Raw genomic sequence first — 17145 nt, 5'->3', positions numbered from 1 at the left:
AACTGGACTGGGTAACTGGCAAGCAGGTTAATGAAGGCATCTTCCTATCTCCAATTTTTGTGGATCAAATCAATCCGATTGTCCAGATAAATGATGGTTACTACAACTGTTACTGTAACTATCTTTATCAGTTTAAATGTTCCTTCAATTCTTAAGCATTATTCTGAATGTTGCTCATTTTTTTTCATTGATATAAAATGTATCGTAGTGGTCTATCGCACAGTGGTCTTAAGAACTAATTTTTTTGAAGAAATTACAGTGGGCGTAAGAGCTAATAGTAAGTATACATATGTTCAATGTTATTAATATACAATACAATATTTCTACATTGTAACATTCTATTCTATTCATTAAATGTCTTTCTCTTTTCGTTGTTTGTGCCTGTACCTCCATCTATACGCTATAAATGACTTTTATTTACCTTTTTTTCTATATTTAAATACTACTATGGGCAGAGAAAGAGTCCAGATAGGTTATTCGTGGAATCTCATCTTTGAACACTCATTATTATATCATTACATTTCTTTGTCGTTCATTCACCTCATTTATTTCTACATATCTTTAGTTTTCTCACTGCATTCGCTACTACCAACCCATCAAAATACATATACCCTTCTCTTACAAAGCAAAACAGAAATTTGCAATTCCATCCAGCAATCAGATAAAATATAGACGCGTGACCATCCCACCCTCATTTCCATTACCATTCCTATTCCCATCCAACCCCAACCCTCGCACCGAATTGGCAATGGTAATTAGCACATTGAATGGCGACACGAATTGCCGAATTAAATGAAGCGAGAAACTCGATTGTCTGGCCAAAAGCATGGGAATTGAGAATCTTTAATCGAAGCGAGCGTCTATTTAGTACAGGGGAATGATGTTGATGGTTTCACAGTGGGTTAGTGGGATATCTAGACATCCGTGTGCTTGGTCATCTGCCACTCGGTTCCATCGTTGGGAAGGGGACTATTGATGTGCGACGATAGTAGGGTCCAGAAGCCGCGCTTGCCCAGTACCTGGCGGAAGTTGTTCATGGGTCCGAGGTCGTAGGTGCGGTCGGACATCATGAAGCAGGTGCTGTTCCGGTAGACCATTAACACTTGAGTGATGAACATGCCACTGGCGGCAATGGCGGCGACTACGTTCAACTTGAGGACCATAGATGTTATGATTTTCCAGCCCATGGATGGGTCTGTTCTCGGCTGCCCAAAACTCAAGATCAGGAAGGGATCCGCAACGACAAAGGCACCAGTTGTCCACACATAGATACAATTGTAGACCAGGGACTGGAAACTTCCCAGCGTTCCGTAGAAGAGAAAGACAAGGAAGTAGCGCTGATTGCGGTGGCCGATGCAGTTGGCGCTGAAAGTGCAGTGGTGGTCCCGCTTCAGGCAGCATGTCTTGCATAGGCGGCAGTGCCAGGCCCGCGGAGGAACCATAATCTCGCAGCTGGCACAGTAGTGCCACAGGTGGGCCTCCTCCGGCGGCGGCCGCAAGCGGTGCTCGGGCAGCGCCTGCACCGAGGTGTCCGTCCAAAAGCAGATCCACAGATTGCTGAAGATACTGTACACGACGAAGATGCTCCAGAATAAGTTTATCTTGTACCACAGACCGTCGGGGTCGGTCAGATCTGGCAGTGCGTAGAGCATATCGTAGACGAGCAGGAACCCGATAACCGACACCAGTGTCGCCATTGAGACCGGATGCAATATGGCCTGGATCTTGGTGTTGTGGCGATCCATGAAGTCGAGGGCCGCCTCCTCCCAACAATATAGGATGCACATAATCTGGCGCAGAATCAACTTCCGAATTTTAACCATTCAAATAATTATAAATCTGTTATTTGGGGAGTGTTTTAGTAACTTGAAGAAAATTTCGAACGCTCTGACTGATTTGATTTTGGAATAAATGACATAATCGCATCAGGCAATGAGATGTAAAAAAAAAAATCTGCTATTTGTCTGGGAACAGAGCTGTGTTTGTTTCTAAGGGAATTTCAATTTCAATTTTCTTTTTATTTGTAAGCGGCTTAACGTGAAATTGCTTTTCTAATTGTTGAGACCGGGGCTTAATAAGAATCAGAAAAAATATGTAAAAATGTGGGTGTGAGTATATGAACGTGGTTTTGACTAAAAGCCTGTTCTTCTGAATGTTAAACTTATAAAAATAAGATATGGTTGAATCAGTGCACAACCCGTATGGTGCTCTTAATTAGATAGTTTTACTCTTAAATTGAATATTAATGCAACGAAATTTTGATACATCAACAAAAGAGTGTACAAACAATCCTCACAGCTCCGAAGAACAGCAGCTGAATTTTATGTCAAGAATATAAACAGGGCGCAAAACAAAACAAAAAAAATGTATGGATACACCCGTAAAGTATACAAAATAGCTGGCAGACTCCAACCCTCCTCCCAACCGCTCACGGCCCAGCCGTGGTCCGGGTCGGCAGCTGTCGGCCAGGTTAGACCGCAAAAGCAACTGACAGAACTGACACAAATGTTGTCTATTTCGCATAAATTTTTATGAATTATTAATATGAACTAAGCATTCCCAGTACGCCAGGGCTGGCGGGCGGTAAGGGTGCTGCTTAGAAGAGTAAGTGGAGGGAGGAGAAATTTGAAGGCGAAGCCGCGGTTTTCCATTTTAGGTTTGCGGTGGGGGCGGCAGAGGTAGTGTGCTTTTCGTTTGCATAAAATATGTATGCAAGGAACAGAACGGACTTTCCTCACTTCATGGCTAAATTTGTTTGCCATCTTTGGCCTAGACCGGATGCAAGCAAACAGCCATTTTGTGCCGTGCTGTGCTGTGCTGCCATTTCCGGCAGCCACTTCGCCCCTTCGACGCGCTGTCAATGTGTTTGTCAGTCAACCTGTGGCTTGACTTTGTCTCCCATCCCATCCCCTCCGTCTTCCTTTTCCTGTGTGGCTCAGTGTGGCACTTTCAGTCATTAGCATTTGCTCAAAAGAAGAACACACACAAAAAGAATGGCAAGCCAAGTAAAGTTTGAGTAAAGTAAAGTTGGCAACTGGTTTTGGCCAACTTCTCGCATAATTGCCGAGTTTTGCTGCTAATTTAAGATGATTTCCCACCCCGAGAGTGAGTGAGATCTGCCATCCTGCCGGTGCGGTGTCTTTGTTTGATTTCATTAGACGCGCCAACGACAACGCTGAGAAGACGGACTTTTGTCTTTGTATATGTCTACTCGTAGCTCTTCTGAAAAGTTTTCCCGGTTCCAGTTTTGTTTTTCATTCACTTTTTGTCCTTCCCGTGGGGTTTTTTCTTCTTCTGTTGGCCCTGTAACTGTGTAATTTGCAAGCAATTACCTGGCAAGGGGCACACCTACACCTACACGACTCCTCTCGTCTTCCCACTCCCTATAATCTTCTTCGGGCTCCTTGGAATGTAATTGAGTTTGAAAAATGTTTAAAATTAGATATGTGGCCCAGGTTAGGCCAAGCAGGTGCGTGCACGGCATACATAAACGTTTGGAAAAAACTGATGAAAATTTTTTTCAATCCGCAGAGGCGACAAAGTGATGCGCTACCTACATACGTCTAGAGAGAATAATTTGGGTTTTAATTGAAAAACCTTCTACAAAATCGTTCAATACGAGTATCTAAGTCAATTATTATATTATATTATATTATATATTATTATATTGAATTTAATCTGCTCACGACAAAAATGTTGATATAGGTCTGGTCAGGATTTAAAATATACCCCAAAATCTTGTGCGAAATATAAACCCTTGTAGTCATGTTGAAGTCCTTCTTCATCCAATAATTTATTAATATTAATAATAATTTCTGTCATCTCTATGTCCTTCGATGCATTTCATTCTGTAGCCCTATTTGCAATTTTGGGATAAACAAAGTACATAAATACTTGCCACACGTGTGCCGGCCTCATTGGCGTGTCTGTATTGCTATGTGGTATGTGGTACGATATGTGGGGATATGAGTTTTTTTTCAGGTTAAGGCTCTCTCAAGTCTCGGCTGCTTGGCACAGTCTTGACTCGAGTCTCGGCAATTAAGGTGCCAGCCAGGTCGATGCTCAAAACATGCGGCACACTTTAATTTATTTCGCTATTTATCTAAGCTTGGCATACATAGGTCGCAGCTGCACAGCCCCCATCCCATCTGACACTGCCGCTCCTGCCACAAGTCGAACTGGAGCTTGCAGCAGTGGAAGCAGCAGCTTGCATCATTTATTTGAATACTCGGCTCTCTGCTCGCTTGCCACCTGGTCTCGATTTATTGTGCTCGATTGCTCTCGACCCAATGCAGCAAGCAAAATTTTAATGAACCATCAAACGGCAATTGAAGCTGTTCAATGTTCGGCGGCAACGTTGCGTATGAGTGATTTTCGAAAGCAGACATCTGCTGTGCTAATATCTGCTCCTCATGCTTCTTCTTAGACTGGTTTTTGCTCCTTGCAATTTGGGGGTGTACTGTGTTGTGCCAAAAAAAATATGTTTTGCTGCCTGGCATGTAAAATATTTGGCACTCGGCACACAAAATGGCTTGTCATTTGTGCGAAATGAGTTGGAAGTTTCACCTAAACGGAACGAAAATTTCGCTTTTCCGTCCACGCTTCTCCACCTCTGTTCTCCTCTGTAAAATTTTCCTTATTTTTTTATACATACATTTTTTTTTTTCGCTGGGCGCGACATATTTTTGCTCCACTTATGATTTTGTTGTTGTTTCATTTTCGTTTTCATAAATTTTTCATTTTTGTTTGACAATGTTTTGCGCCTTCGACATGTGTTTGTAATTTGCATGAGGTGAGTGTGTGTGTGTGTGTGTGTGTGTGTTGGGGAAATTGGAACGAACAAGGACTCTCCATGTATGTGTGTGGACCCTTTTTGGCTACCATGTCTGTTGATTGATACTCTGTTTGTGCAAAGTATTTACCCTATGTAATTGAAGATATCTTTACCGTAATCGAGAGTTGGCAAAGATTAATTTGTTTAAATCGATACTTTAATCGAAATAAGAGCAAAAGTGCGTATTGATTGATGGGAATGATACAACTGCAAATATCTGAAATGGATATCTTTGAATGATTGTCTCAAATGGGAAAGGCAAACCCTTGATGATCCTTATCAAAGTCTAGAAATTGAGCAGCAAATAGAATCATGTTATTAACAAAAATTTTAATGGATTGTATTATGGATTACTACTTATGTATGTACATATATCTACTATCTGTCGAGTCCTAATCTACATGATCCATCTAGGCCAGGCAGCCTCTTCATTGTCAACCTTCTTGCGTCTGAGAGTATTTTATTGTCGCACTGACCTCTCGTGGCCGCCATCCATTTCCATATTGACATTCAGATATATGTATGTTGAAATATTGAAATTGTAATAGTGAGCGAGAGAATGTCGGCTAGCACTTTGGGTTTTTCATTATTTCCATAGATTTATTGCGAAAGTTTTGTGATTACTTTCCTTTTTCTCCCTGCTGATTTTCCCCTACTGACTTCTTTTTGCCTCTCTTTGCTTTTGTGCCATTTGCCTGAACATGCCGTTGATGTGGAGCACTCCCGATTGCTGATTGACTTTGCCACAGCTGCGAATGGGCCTCCGTCTGTGCCCATAAAAAAGTGTAAAAAGTTCGAATGGAAAATGGAAAACGGGGAAATCTTTAGGCTGAGGCTTGGCGGGAGCAAAAGTGAACTATTTACGGAGGACCTGTCGGAGGCCCGGCTCGGAGCTCGCATAGTTACGTTCCCCTGAAAAGCAATTAAAAACTAATTACAGTAGCTGAAAGCCCAAGACAGGGAGAGAAAAGAGAGGCGACTGAGGGAGAGTGAAAGAATGCGCAAAAGGCATTTAATAAAAATTTAAAACTTAATTCAGTAAATGCCAGACAACAACAGCGACAAAGGTGGGTGACAACGCGGATAATTAGAGCAAAATGAAGGCCAAGAAAGACAGGTGCGATGGATGCGATGTAGGCGATGGAGGCGATGGCGGCGATGGGTGGGTGTGTGGAGCCGCCGCCACGCACACCTGACTTTTTCCTAGTGCCAGCCAGGCAACGTGGCGTATGAGCAATTAGTAGTTAATTGTAAAGTTACCCCAGCGAGGGGCAGGTGGGGCAGCCTGCAGTCGTGACATTGACGTCGAGGATGAACAGGAGAAAGAAGAATGGAGGATGGAATGGCGTGGGGCATGGAGCATGGAGCGGATGCCGAAGCCAACGTAATTAAGTAGCAATTTTTGCCACTGCAGCAGAATTTTTAGCAGCCACCGATACGTGCTACTCTGTTCAAGATTATCTGAGTGTTCGTTTGATAAATTATCTCGTGTAATTAGCGTATCAATAGGGATAAAACAGAAGCTAAGCCAAAGCAAAAATAATAAATTACCTGGCAAAGAGTTTTGCCCCAGAAAAGATTGCAAGCATCAACTAGGAAAACGCACTTTGATCTCGGCAAATGTCAATTAAATATTAACCCAATAGCTCAACCAAAACATCAGCAACAGGATTAAGTCGTAGCCAGCGCTCAAACGCTCTTCAACTAATTGAAATTGAAAGCCCGGCTAAGGCGCCCAAAGCCCGCTCTGGCAGAAGTTCGAACATCCCGAAGGCACAAGACGCAGGACGGAAGCCAGAGATAACTAAGCAAGGCGATTAAAAGAGCAACTAACCGGGAAATGAACAATGAACAAATGAAGCCAAATAAAAATCAAACACGCAAAATGCAGAGTCCTTGCCGAGCGCCACTTATGTAACTAAGGATGAAGCCCAAGCTCAACAAAGGAGAGCAGCAGCCCAGGAGCCAGTGCCAGAGTACCAGAGAAGCGTTGACAAAAATCAAACAAAGAAAACGCTGTTCAATAAAAACAAAACCAGAAAGGGAAAAAACCAAAAAACCAAAGGTATAGTCGAGTAATACGAACATGGGATACCCTCTAAGGGAGTGCGCTTTGTTTGGTTTGCTGCCAATAAATCGAACAATTCACTACAAGTTGAGTTCTTTAATCTGACAGTTTTAACCGATTAACATGATTAACCACATGAAGTAACTGTAGTCTCTAAGATCCAGGCATTCATAAGGATATCTATATGATCAACTGATCCCAATAAGCAATATAGATAATGGATGCGTGAATCCATATACCCCTATGTGCTACAAATAACGTAGTACAGAAAAATGCGAAGATAAGATGAAGGCAAAGCGGCTGGGGTAGCCTCTACAACGGGTACAACCCAAGGCAGGGCAAACAGAGTAATGCTCGAAAGATAAAAAACAAAGGCCAAATGGGGAGATTGCCTCCCGACACCACGCTCTCTCCCTGTCTGTCGCTGCTTTGGCCCAGAATGAAGTGGCAACAAAAACAGAGTTGAAAAAGAGGAGCTTCCGAAGAAGGAATGTGCTAGCTAATGCTAAAGACATAGGAAAATGAAATTTAAGCCAAGTGGAATTGCACACAACAACACGGGACACTGAAGAAGCAATAAATGATGGGACAGCGTAGGGGAGAAGGGAGGGAGGAAGCTTCGGGCCAAGAGGGATACGAGTGATGTAAAGGGATATCAAGTGCGAAGCGCTTGACTCGATGGCCACTCAATGCCGGGACTCACTTCAGCACAGGGTTTCGTTCCACTCAAATCAGAGGAGCGGGAGAGCTTTTGAGAGCTGGCTCACTCACAGCATCCTTGTTGGAATGAGGAGAATGAAAGAGAGTAAAAGCTGTAGGGCTTTTGTGCAGAAAGAGAACAAGAGAGTAGCGAGAGAGGAAAAGAGCGAAAGAGCAGAAAGAGACATTAAATATTTCTCTGTATTAAATTCTCTTAAGATAACCCTTATTTATATGTTTAACAATAATAGTCTAAGCAGGAACTAAAAAAAAGGAAATTTAAATTTTGAATATTTCCAAATATTGTTTTTAGACTAATTTCTTGGATTTATTTAATTACATAATGGCAACGTGGTATTATTTAAATCATGTAATTAAATATTCATAGTCATTCATATTCATAAAAATTATTTATAATTTAATTTGCACTCAACTAACATTTATTTGTAAAATATTAGATAAAAACCATATTTTTTTTTGCATACACGAGTATTCGCCTCATAACCAATTTAGTTCTCCTGCTCGCACAGTTTACCTTTCAAGCCTAGCTCCAATAGCATTTTGGATATTCGTCTGTCAACTAAATCAATTTCAAGTAACTCAATTAGGTTCACTGGCCATTGATTTAGTAAATTTTATATGGAATTTGCTCGTATGCACAAACGAATGGCTAAAATTCCCATTTCAATTTAGATTGCCTGGACAGAGAGGGTGTCATAAGATTTCAATAAACGTCTGAGCCCTGCTACCAGGGCAGGCCTCCTCTGATGGCTGATGGTTTAATCTCTGGACCTGTGCCTGGGCCCGGCCGCACACGGACCTGGCTAATGCAATTATATTCTTACCCTTTGACGCCCCGGGCTGATGCTGATGCTGTTGCCGATGCTGATGCTGCCACTGTTGCTGCCACTACTGGAAATTGGATGAAGATGGAGCATGGCTTATGTCTCGCTGCCCAACTAATCCGTTTTATTTTTTGCTCCGCGTTCTTTGAACTTTGACACTAGACCGCACACACACACACATCCATATCCATGTCAGACAGCTGCAGCGGCGCCTAAGAGAATGCTTTGTTTGCCATTCATTATGTGGCCCATTCCTTTGTTTCTGCTTGATCCTCCGGCAGTGAATAAATTACAGTTGAGCTCGAAATGTAAATCGCATTTCTTTGTCGCCCCGTGCAACGACCTCCGCCTTCTGAAATGTTAGGTCGTGTGTCATTTGACTTCCAACTGTTGTCCGGCTTAGGCCTTAATTGGGGAAATTCAGTTATCAAGATTCAATTACAATTAAAATAGGAATAAGAACTTAATGCCTGGGCTAATTGGAGTGCAAAGTTTGGCAGCGCAAGGCCTGGGAAAACTTATCGATTGGCCAGCGTGTTCGTCTTCGCACTTAATGAAATCATTTAGCACAGAGAGAAAAAACAAAAAAAAACAAAAAGAACAACACCATCCACTGGGGAAGGACACGCAATATCAAGTATACGCCATGTGCCAAAATTCATTGACTTGGAGCTCCAACTACCTCCCACAGAGCAGACCATGCCTGAGAAGGCCGAAATGAAAATGTTTAGTCAACTGTAGCCTGACCTCTGCCCTCCGCCCACACTCTGCCCACTTCCACCCCCAACCTGCTGCATGGCCAACTGAGCAACAATCCACTGGAGGCAGCTATTTTTAAAGCCTGGCCCTTACGGCCAGTCGCTTGGCTCATGGAAATTTCATTTGCTGCTCAGGTTCCAGGCTGCCTAACTGCGGTAATTACTCACACTTGACCCCGAAGGGTTAAACCATCCCATCCCTGTGCCTCGATGACTCGATGCCTCGGCTGGTTTCGTATAAATTGAAATTTTCCGGGAAAAGCCAATCGAGGAGCGAGTTGTGCCTCGCTCGGACCAAGTATGCACTGCACCACACTTTTTCCAAGCTACAGTTGCAATTGATGAGGAACTTTTGCAATTTGCTAGAGAAAATATTGGGCCTTATTTATGTACCAGGTCCCAGTTCCCAGGTCCGAAGGTTGATTAGGTTAAGAATTAGGGATCTACTACCGGGATTGATTAAGTGTTGCCTACTTATGGGCTGGGCTCCGCCCCACTAACGATAATGTCATGTGGGGGGACACACCCGAACATACACTCGTACATGGAATGTACTCGTAAAAGTGGATCAGGGCTGGCGCTCCAGGTTATTAAGTAAATGTGGATGTGGCACAACTTTGGCTGCACATAAATTCACATGTTATAGTTCACACAAACAAACGTCCATACAGCCACACATCCACACATATGTATGTACAAATAAACAATACTTTATTTACAATGTAATGGCATATAAAATGGCTGCCGTTGCCATTTCTTGTTCCTCGTCTCTTCTTCTCTCTGTGTGTATCTGTGTCCATGTGTGTACTTTTTCGGTTTATTTGCCAGCGGTCAGTTGCTTAATTTCTACGCTTTTACTTGCCACAATTTCTGTGCTGCACTGCTGTACTCGTATGTGTGGTGGGTGTGGCATGCTCCGCCTTCTCTTTTTACATCTCTCTCTCTCTCTCTCTTCAGTGTGCTGTGTCTTTCTTATTTATTTTCGTAATAACAATAAATTACATTTTTCTTTGGTTTTTCCCTTGGACTCAGACTCGTGCGAGTGTATGCTTGTGTGCTCATTTGCTAAGTTGTTTTATGTGGCTGTCGCTTGTTTGTGGCTTTTTGACATTATTTGGATTAAGAAAATAAATCCTGTCCTTGGCTGGACAATTTTAATATTTTTCCTGGCCCCGCCCCAGGCCCATCCTTGATTCTATTTTTATCTTTTGCCTTTGCTCTTTGGACAAAGCAAAGTTTTAATCTATGGAATCCAATTTTTGGCTTACATGAAAACGAACTTTCTTAACCAAAAGTTGTCATAGCATTGGGTAATCTTTCTATAAAAGAAAATAAGATAATTGTGAGTAAAAAATTCTTCTTTTTTTTCAAAATGCAATCGGAGAAAGCACCCGACCATATAGTCTAAAAGTTACCAGCATTGAAAAACAAATTTCATATAGCAAAAACTATAATAAAAGCTATATATACAACGCACAACTCTTGTGGCTGAAACCATAAAATATATATTCGAGAAATAATACAAAAAAGTGTGAAATAACTTTGTACAAAAAATCATAGTTTCGACAAAGGGAATCATACAGTTTGCAATGAAAAATCATTAAAAAAAAAAATAGTTTAAAACCAAGCTTAATATAATATTCTATATAAAACTCATTTCACTTCGCGGGGCCATAGAAAAATTGTGGAAATATTCACAGGGAAAATGTGAAAATGTAGCCAAAGTACATAAAATGTTCTGATTTTTGTTGGTTCCCATTTTAAAGCAAAGCCAAGTCGAGCACCTAAAAACGTTAAAATGTTTGACATGAGCTTTCCTTTTTGTGTTTTTTTTTTTGTGTGTATGCCTGCGTATCTGTTTGTATTGCCTGCCTCGAGGATGACAACACACACATACGCATGAACATAAAGAAGCGAAAGAGACAGCGACAGGGAGACCATAGACAAAGCTGAGAGAGATAGAGAGAGAATAAAATTGTTGGTTCGGGGCTGCTTTTTACGCGCGACACTTTTGTCGCATTGAGGACGTCTCGGCGTGAGATAACGCTGGCACACATACACACATGCCGAAGCAGTCACACACACACACACACACTGTGACACTACAATCGCTAAATGGCATGCATTAGGCTTAGTTGGAATTTGTGAAATGTCACTAGGCCCAGGCCCAGGCCCGGCCGCCGTCGACTTCGACTTTGGCAGCGTCGTCGCCATTTTCTATTGTCCCTGCAGTTCCCCCTCCAGGTGACTGTCTCTATGTCCATCACAGTAATGCTGTCTATCTCTCTCTCTCTCTGTGTCCCTAAACTGTTGCCTAGTTTCAGGTGCAGTGGCTGTAGCAGGCAGGCCTCCAGCTAAATGCAAAGTTTAGCCTAATGGCGCCAAGCTTTAATGCAGTTTTGAATCCGAATGCATCCAGCGAATGCCAGAGGCAGACGCTGACGCCAGAGACTCGTCATAATTTTGTTAATTTTCCAACAGCTTGGCTGGCATTTCGCACTAAAGTTTTAATTAAGCCAGAGCCCATTGCCAGCAGCACGTGCCTTCCACTCTCTCTCTTTCTCTCTTCCGCATTTCCATTTCTTTTCATTTTCCGTTTCCCATTTGGCTGTGGCAGACACGCACTCACAGCTCTCCCGCAGCCTGCAACCCTCGTAGCCCGTCCGGCCATTCATTCATTCATTCATTCACTCACTCACTCACACACTCATGCAAAAATCCTAAACAATTCAAAAAATGTGTGTAACTATTCGGAGCCTGGCCCCATCCATGGCTGTCTCGGTCTTTTGCTGCCTCTTTCTTGCCATTTGCTGGCTAAATATGTTGCGCTTTTGTTTTGGCCTGGCTGAATGTGTTTTCGCTGTGTATTTTGTGTGGCTCATAATTCAGAGAGATGTTCTGGCGAAAAGCTTTAAAATGCCTGCGGCCTGTGGCTGTGTCTTCCATCCGCTATGCATCCCTTATGCTTATTAGCCCCCGTTCTAATTGAAACGTGTAATGTGGTGGGAGTTTATCAAAAGGAGCCAGACCCCACTTCATTAAGGGTAAGTCCATCATATTGCTGCGGGTCTAACAGTCCCTCAAGCTCGAATTCTGTAACCAGTTGTCTGATGGACCCCTGAATGGCTTCGTTCTGGTAGAGCCTTCGTTTCATGTTCAGTCCGCGAGGTTGATCCGAGAGCAGAGCTGCGAAATCTGCATCCGTATCGTCCGTGTTGAGCAGCACAGGTTGCAGCAGCAGACCGCAGTGGACAGCTGAAAGAATACAAATTCCTTGATCATTTGTCTCATACAGGATAAACCACTACCATCCGCACCATAGAAACGCTTCTGCTCCGATTGCAAATGGAACTGCTTCCGACTGGGCAACCTCTGACTCTTGAACTTGAGCCTCTGTAGCTCACGAACAAACACCTCATGATAGACACATCTCATCTCCAGCTGACGCTCGCTTCGCACCCGCTCCACCGCTGAGGTGTTCAGAAGATGATGAATGTCCAGCGTAGGCGAGCCCCAGAAGGCATACTGAAAGTCAATCAGGAGCACATCGACTGGCCCCTCCGCTCCGTACTTGAACATCATGTTGTTTGTCCAAACATCTCCGTGAGTCAGCACATTTATGTGCTCTGCCTCGGGCTGAAAGCAAAGCAGTCCCAGTCTCATATAATGGGGAGACAGCTCATCCAGCAAGTCAGAATGCTTTTCGTAGCCCGGTTGTGTCTTAAGGTAGCTGGCACATGACATCAGACATCCCACGAAATACGAACGAAAGCTCTCCGTATAGCGATTAAAAAATCCGCGATCGTACTTCTTTAGAGAGAAACAACCCTCTCGCTGGGACCTCTCCTCCAGCACTGCCGAGGCTGCCTGCATCATGGCCAACTTTCTCAGCACCAATCTCAAATGCTGCTCATCCAATCTCTCCAATCGCGGGGCCATCACATAACCCTGCCTGCTCAGGTCCTCCATGATGAGAGCTCCTCGCTGGCGATCTATGTGCAGCACTTTGGGGCAGAGTCTCTCACCTGCCAGCTGCTGCAGCTTCGGCAGCACCTCCTCATAGATCTCCAGCTCGCGATTGTAGATGTCGTAGGGTGCCTTCTTCTCTCTGGTGTCTGCATCCTCATCATCCAGCTTGGTCTTGGCTATCAGATATTCGTTAACCTCTTGACCCAATCCTATGCGGTACACGAGACGTATACGTGTTAGGACGGCTCCATAGTTTTCACCCTTGCCCAGAGCTGACTGGAGCTGAAGGAAAACTACCACAATATGGGGCTCCTGGTAGTGCCGTCGCAGTGCATCTTTCAGATATTTAGCGGTGATCCAAGCGGGTGCTGCAGCTGCCATAAGTGACCGATTCAAACTAATCTCTCGAGGTCTGAGGTGACTGCTGATAAAAGATAAAGGCAGCCGGCAGAACATTAGATAAGCAAGGGCATATATACCCTGCATATTCTTTAGATAACTAAATGATGTCTGCTCTTTAATCTTTATTAACTTGAAAAATATAAAATGAGGCTCTTAACAAACAACGAAACTGTGGGATAGAGTCTTATGTGGACATGCGATTTATCTTCGCCGGCTTGTTCTTCAGTTGACCATCTGTTGGATGTATTCCTGAAACTGTCGCATTCATCGTTATCTGCTGTTCAACAGCCTTATCATAATCGGACTTACGGTTAATAGCTGCATATTGAGAGAGAACATTTCCAAGGGTTGACAATCCATTATTGAGGGCTGCAACAACAGGAACAGTTCCTTTGTCATCGAATTCAGAGCGTAATGGTGATAGTCGTTTGCAGCTGCCCATCTCTTTGGGAGGCTCCAGCTGCCACACGTGGCGTGTGCCCCGCAGACAGCTGGCGCTGCTTAGCAAATCTGGGAATGCCACGGAGTTCAGGGGAGTGATTTGATTGGCTTTCATTGGCTACTCACCCATACAAAATAAGTTGAATATTATACAAAATATAAGAAACTTGCAGTTCATATTTGTGGCTGTTGTTCGTTTACAATCTCTCTCCGAAAATAGCTCTGTTTATAGATCTTCTCTACTTATCCAGCTTTGTCAAGGACTACTTTCTCTATTGTGAAAGTTTGTTTTGGGACAACTTTCGACACTTGTTCTTGCTGATGTTTTTATCTGCCGCCGTCTGTCGCCTGCAACTGAAATCCATTCAAATTGACGCATTGACAATTGTTTTACCAATTTCATTTCGCTTGTTTTTCGACAGTTGGCCAAAGTTTTTCTTTCTCCATGGCTCCACCTCTGTTACTTAAGCATTTTGACAACTGCTGCTATTGCTGCTTTTGCTGCTGCTGCAGTTGCAGCTTAAAGTTCCTTGGCTCTTTTCTTTTCCTTTTGCTTTCCTTTTCTTGGGTTTTCCTTCCTTCTTTGCATAGCCAGAGCTACGTAGTTTATCAAAACATTTCAAGTTGAAGTGCGGCTGCAAAAACAAAAGCACCCAAGACATCATCGATTTTCTCGAGTGGAATGCGCCCCAAGGATGGGGACCCCCAGGATGAAGAAGATGAGGTTGAAGAGGAATCGCACTCCTACAAGGAAAACAACTCAATCTCAATGCATGGCACTTAGGCAGCTGGTGCAACAACACCAGCAACAGTGGCATTGGCATCAGAGTCAGCAGCAGCATCGGTGGCAGCCACTTGGTTGCAAGGTGCGGAAACTTCCACGACAGCAGAATGCAATTTCTCTCTCTCTCTGTAGAAGACGGAAAGGAGGAGGCTCTTCACTATGCGAGTATGTATTTGTGTAATCAGTCACAGCCAGTTTGCTGTGCGGGAGGGGCCTGCACTTAAGGACTATCCATTCATTCACTCATCTATCCATAGCCTGGGTCCCAGGCCAACTTGCAAATCGCTGCGCAATGCTAATTCATTGAAAAAGAATCCGATGCTCCAAACTTTGCTCATTATAATTACGAGGATGCACTGCAACTGCAACTGGCAGCTGACTTAGCTCTCATAGTCGAATACGAAAGATATAAACTCTTTCTGTAAAGATAGATATTATCCAGCAGAGAGGGCTGATACAGGAGTTCGGATGATACCTAAAGCTCGCACTCAAAGAGATCTGGGATCACTTTTCCAATTATCCACCCTACAAGCAGACAAAAATAATATTTTTCACGGTTTCAATTTATTTCTCAACTTGTCCCCATTAGACGATTGAAAACCAAACATATTTTCTTAAACTCTATCGACTTTTCAACGATTTCAATATATCTGCAGATCCCCATTTGCAATGAGTAACATTTTATAGACCAGTTGCCCTTACTATCTCATAGGTAGAAAGTTATTTCTTGGCTTCTGGAACTCACAAAATCAACCCTCGCGCACAAGTTATGCCCAAGAGATATGGGCCCGGTGCCCCAGAACCTTATCCCAACAACCGGGAGCGGCACACGGAAGCGGCAACCAGTCGGATGGGGCATGGCACGGCAGGGCAGGTCGAGGCAAGCGCTTGGCACGTGCATTTCATTTGATAAATGTTGTCGTTGTCGACGGCGCCTTTGCCTGATTATGCAGCGCAGCCAGCGACGGTGGTGCCTCTGCCTCCACGTGAGCGACCTCTTTCCGTTATGCCGTTGTAGATGCCAAAAACTTGCCTCGACTTCCGTTACTCCCGCCTTGGTATACGAGTATCTTTTTATTGCACACGCGCGTGAAAATAAACCGCAAAAAGGTGAAAATTCGTGGGGAAGCTGGGGATCTGCTCTCGAGTGGGTTTTGTATGCGGCATCAGGTTTCTCTGGTTTTGTTGTGTGTAAAATTTACACTGACATGAGCTAACTAGTCGTGTGTGTGCGAGCGTGTATCTATGTGTGTCTTTGGCTGTGTCCGTGTATCTGCGGATGCGGCACGTTGCCGTTGTAACTTGCAACTTAAATGCGCACGTGATGCGCTGCCTGCGTTTGCTTTATTGCGTGAGCTTCTCAAAATTAACAAAGTTTTTTCTAGGCTCCCTTCCGACATCCTGCGCACCTCCAGGTGCTTCCTGGAGCGACAGACAATATGAATGAAGATGTGCGAGGACAGGCCACGTGGCCCGTGCCACTCTCGAGACAAGTGCGAATAAGCACGACCCAACATAATATCACGCATACGACACGTTGTCTCCGGCCAATTTTTGATAGCTACTGCAATCAGCTAAGTGAGCGTGGAGCCTCCCCACTACCCCACCCAGCCACCCAATCAGCCAACAACGGGCCCAATAACAACAATACCAGGAGAAACGACAAATCGGGGTAAAGCGGGGAAAATGATTAAACGGAAGCATGCTAGAAGCAGTTTACCAACTTTCGAATGCAATTTCTGCAAAAGGAAAAAGTCGTTGCATTGCAACTGCAACACTCTTCAGCAAAATACTGAAATTGTGAGAAACTTAACATTTTTCTCCCCTTTTTCATACTTTTATTTAAATTTCTAACGCCAATTCTTTTTATAGCCCTTTTTGAATACTGAATATGTTAGACGAGGAGATCCCTTTTCTGCTTCATGACCGAGAAAAAAGCTCCCCTTGGAGCATAGTGTAATCAAAGCAAGAGAAAAAGTTTCGCTCGCGAACAGAAATTGAAAGTCAACACGCACACACACACACACACTTACACACACAGATACGAGAGACAGGCCCACACCCACAAAAGGAGGCGCATAGGATATCGAAATCAAATCACAGCATCGTCAAATGCATTTAGAGCTATTTGCATTGCTCGGCATTCCTTCGACTTGCTGATTCCTGCCCCTTGATTCCATCTGATTCTGATTCCGATTCACGATTCAGATTCAGATGAAGATGGAGATGGCTGGCATCATTCCGTGCGCGCCTCGGCATGTGTCTCTGGGAATTTTTCTTTTCAGACTTTGGTTTTTTTCGTGCTGCACGCTGCCATAGAAAATTGATTTTCATCGCCGCCGGGA

General features: G+C 43.7%; 3 protein-coding genes across 3 annotated transcripts; all 3 read right to left on the bottom strand.

Annotated features, from left to right (window-relative positions):
* Nucleotides 1-806: 806 nt before the first annotated feature.
* Nucleotides 807-1925, bottom strand: LOC4802659 (probable palmitoyltransferase ZDHHC24). The gene has a single exon (XM_001359499.5). It carries the CDS (start codon nt 1821-1823, stop codon nt 915-917), a length of 909 nt encoding a protein of 302 aa, XP_001359536.4. The 5' UTR covers nt 1824-1925; the 3' UTR covers nt 807-914.
* A 10279-nt stretch (nt 1926-12204) lies between these two features.
* LOC4802658 (uncharacterized) lies at nt 12205-13579 on the bottom strand. The gene is made up of 2 exons (XM_001359498.4): nt 12522-13579; nt 12205-12459 (listed from the first exon to the last, which is right to left on the bottom strand). The coding sequence occupies exons 1-2, from the start codon at nt 13552-13554 to the stop codon at nt 12218-12220; spliced, it is 1275 nt and encodes a 424-aa protein (XP_001359535.3). The 5' UTR covers nt 13555-13579; the 3' UTR covers nt 12205-12217.
* A 98-nt stretch (nt 13580-13677) lies between these two features.
* On the bottom strand, nt 13678-14293 carry LOC26533301 (uncharacterized). Its single transcript, XM_015182491.2, has 3 exons — nt 14143-14293; nt 13885-14085; nt 13678-13830 (listed from the first exon to the last, which is right to left on the bottom strand). The coding sequence occupies exons 1-3, from the start codon at nt 14192-14194 to the stop codon at nt 13760-13762; spliced, it is 324 nt and encodes a 107-aa protein (XP_015037977.2). The 5' UTR covers nt 14195-14293; the 3' UTR covers nt 13678-13759.
* Nucleotides 14294-17145: the final 2852 nt, after the last annotated feature.

Source organism: Drosophila pseudoobscura, chromosome 2 (genome assembly GCF_009870125.1).
Source record: "Drosophila pseudoobscura strain MV-25-SWS-2005 chromosome 2, UCI_Dpse_MV25, whole genome shotgun sequence".
Lineage (NCBI taxonomy): Eukaryota > Metazoa > Arthropoda > Insecta > Diptera > Drosophilidae > Drosophila > Drosophila pseudoobscura.
Note: the sequence above shows the minus strand (reverse complement) of the source record. Positions and strands in the feature narration are given on the sequence as shown.

Coding starts and splice junctions, on each gene's coding strand:
- LOC4802659 (XM_001359499.5), bottom strand. CDS start 1,823: ATGGTTAAAATTCGGAAGTTGATTCTGCGCCAGATTATGTGCATCCTA.
- LOC4802658 (XM_001359498.4), bottom strand. CDS start 13,554: ATGGCAGCTGCAGCACCCGCTTGGATCACCGCTAAATATCTGAAAGAT. Junction 12,460..12,521: donor GGAGCAGAAGCGTTTCTATG/GTGCGGATGGTA, acceptor GTATTCTTTCAG/CTGTCCACTGCGGTCTGCTG.
- LOC26533301 (XM_015182491.2), bottom strand. CDS start 14,194: ATGAACTGCAAGTTTCTTATATTTTGTATAATATTCAACTTATTTTGT. Junction 14,086..14,142: donor ATTCAACTTATTTTGTATGG/GTGAGTAGCCAA, acceptor TGGCATTCCCAG/ATTTGCTAAGCAGCGCCAGC. Junction 13,831..13,884: donor TCAATATGCAGCTATTAACC/GTAAGTCCGATT, acceptor TGAATGCGACAG/TTTCAGGAATACATCCAACA.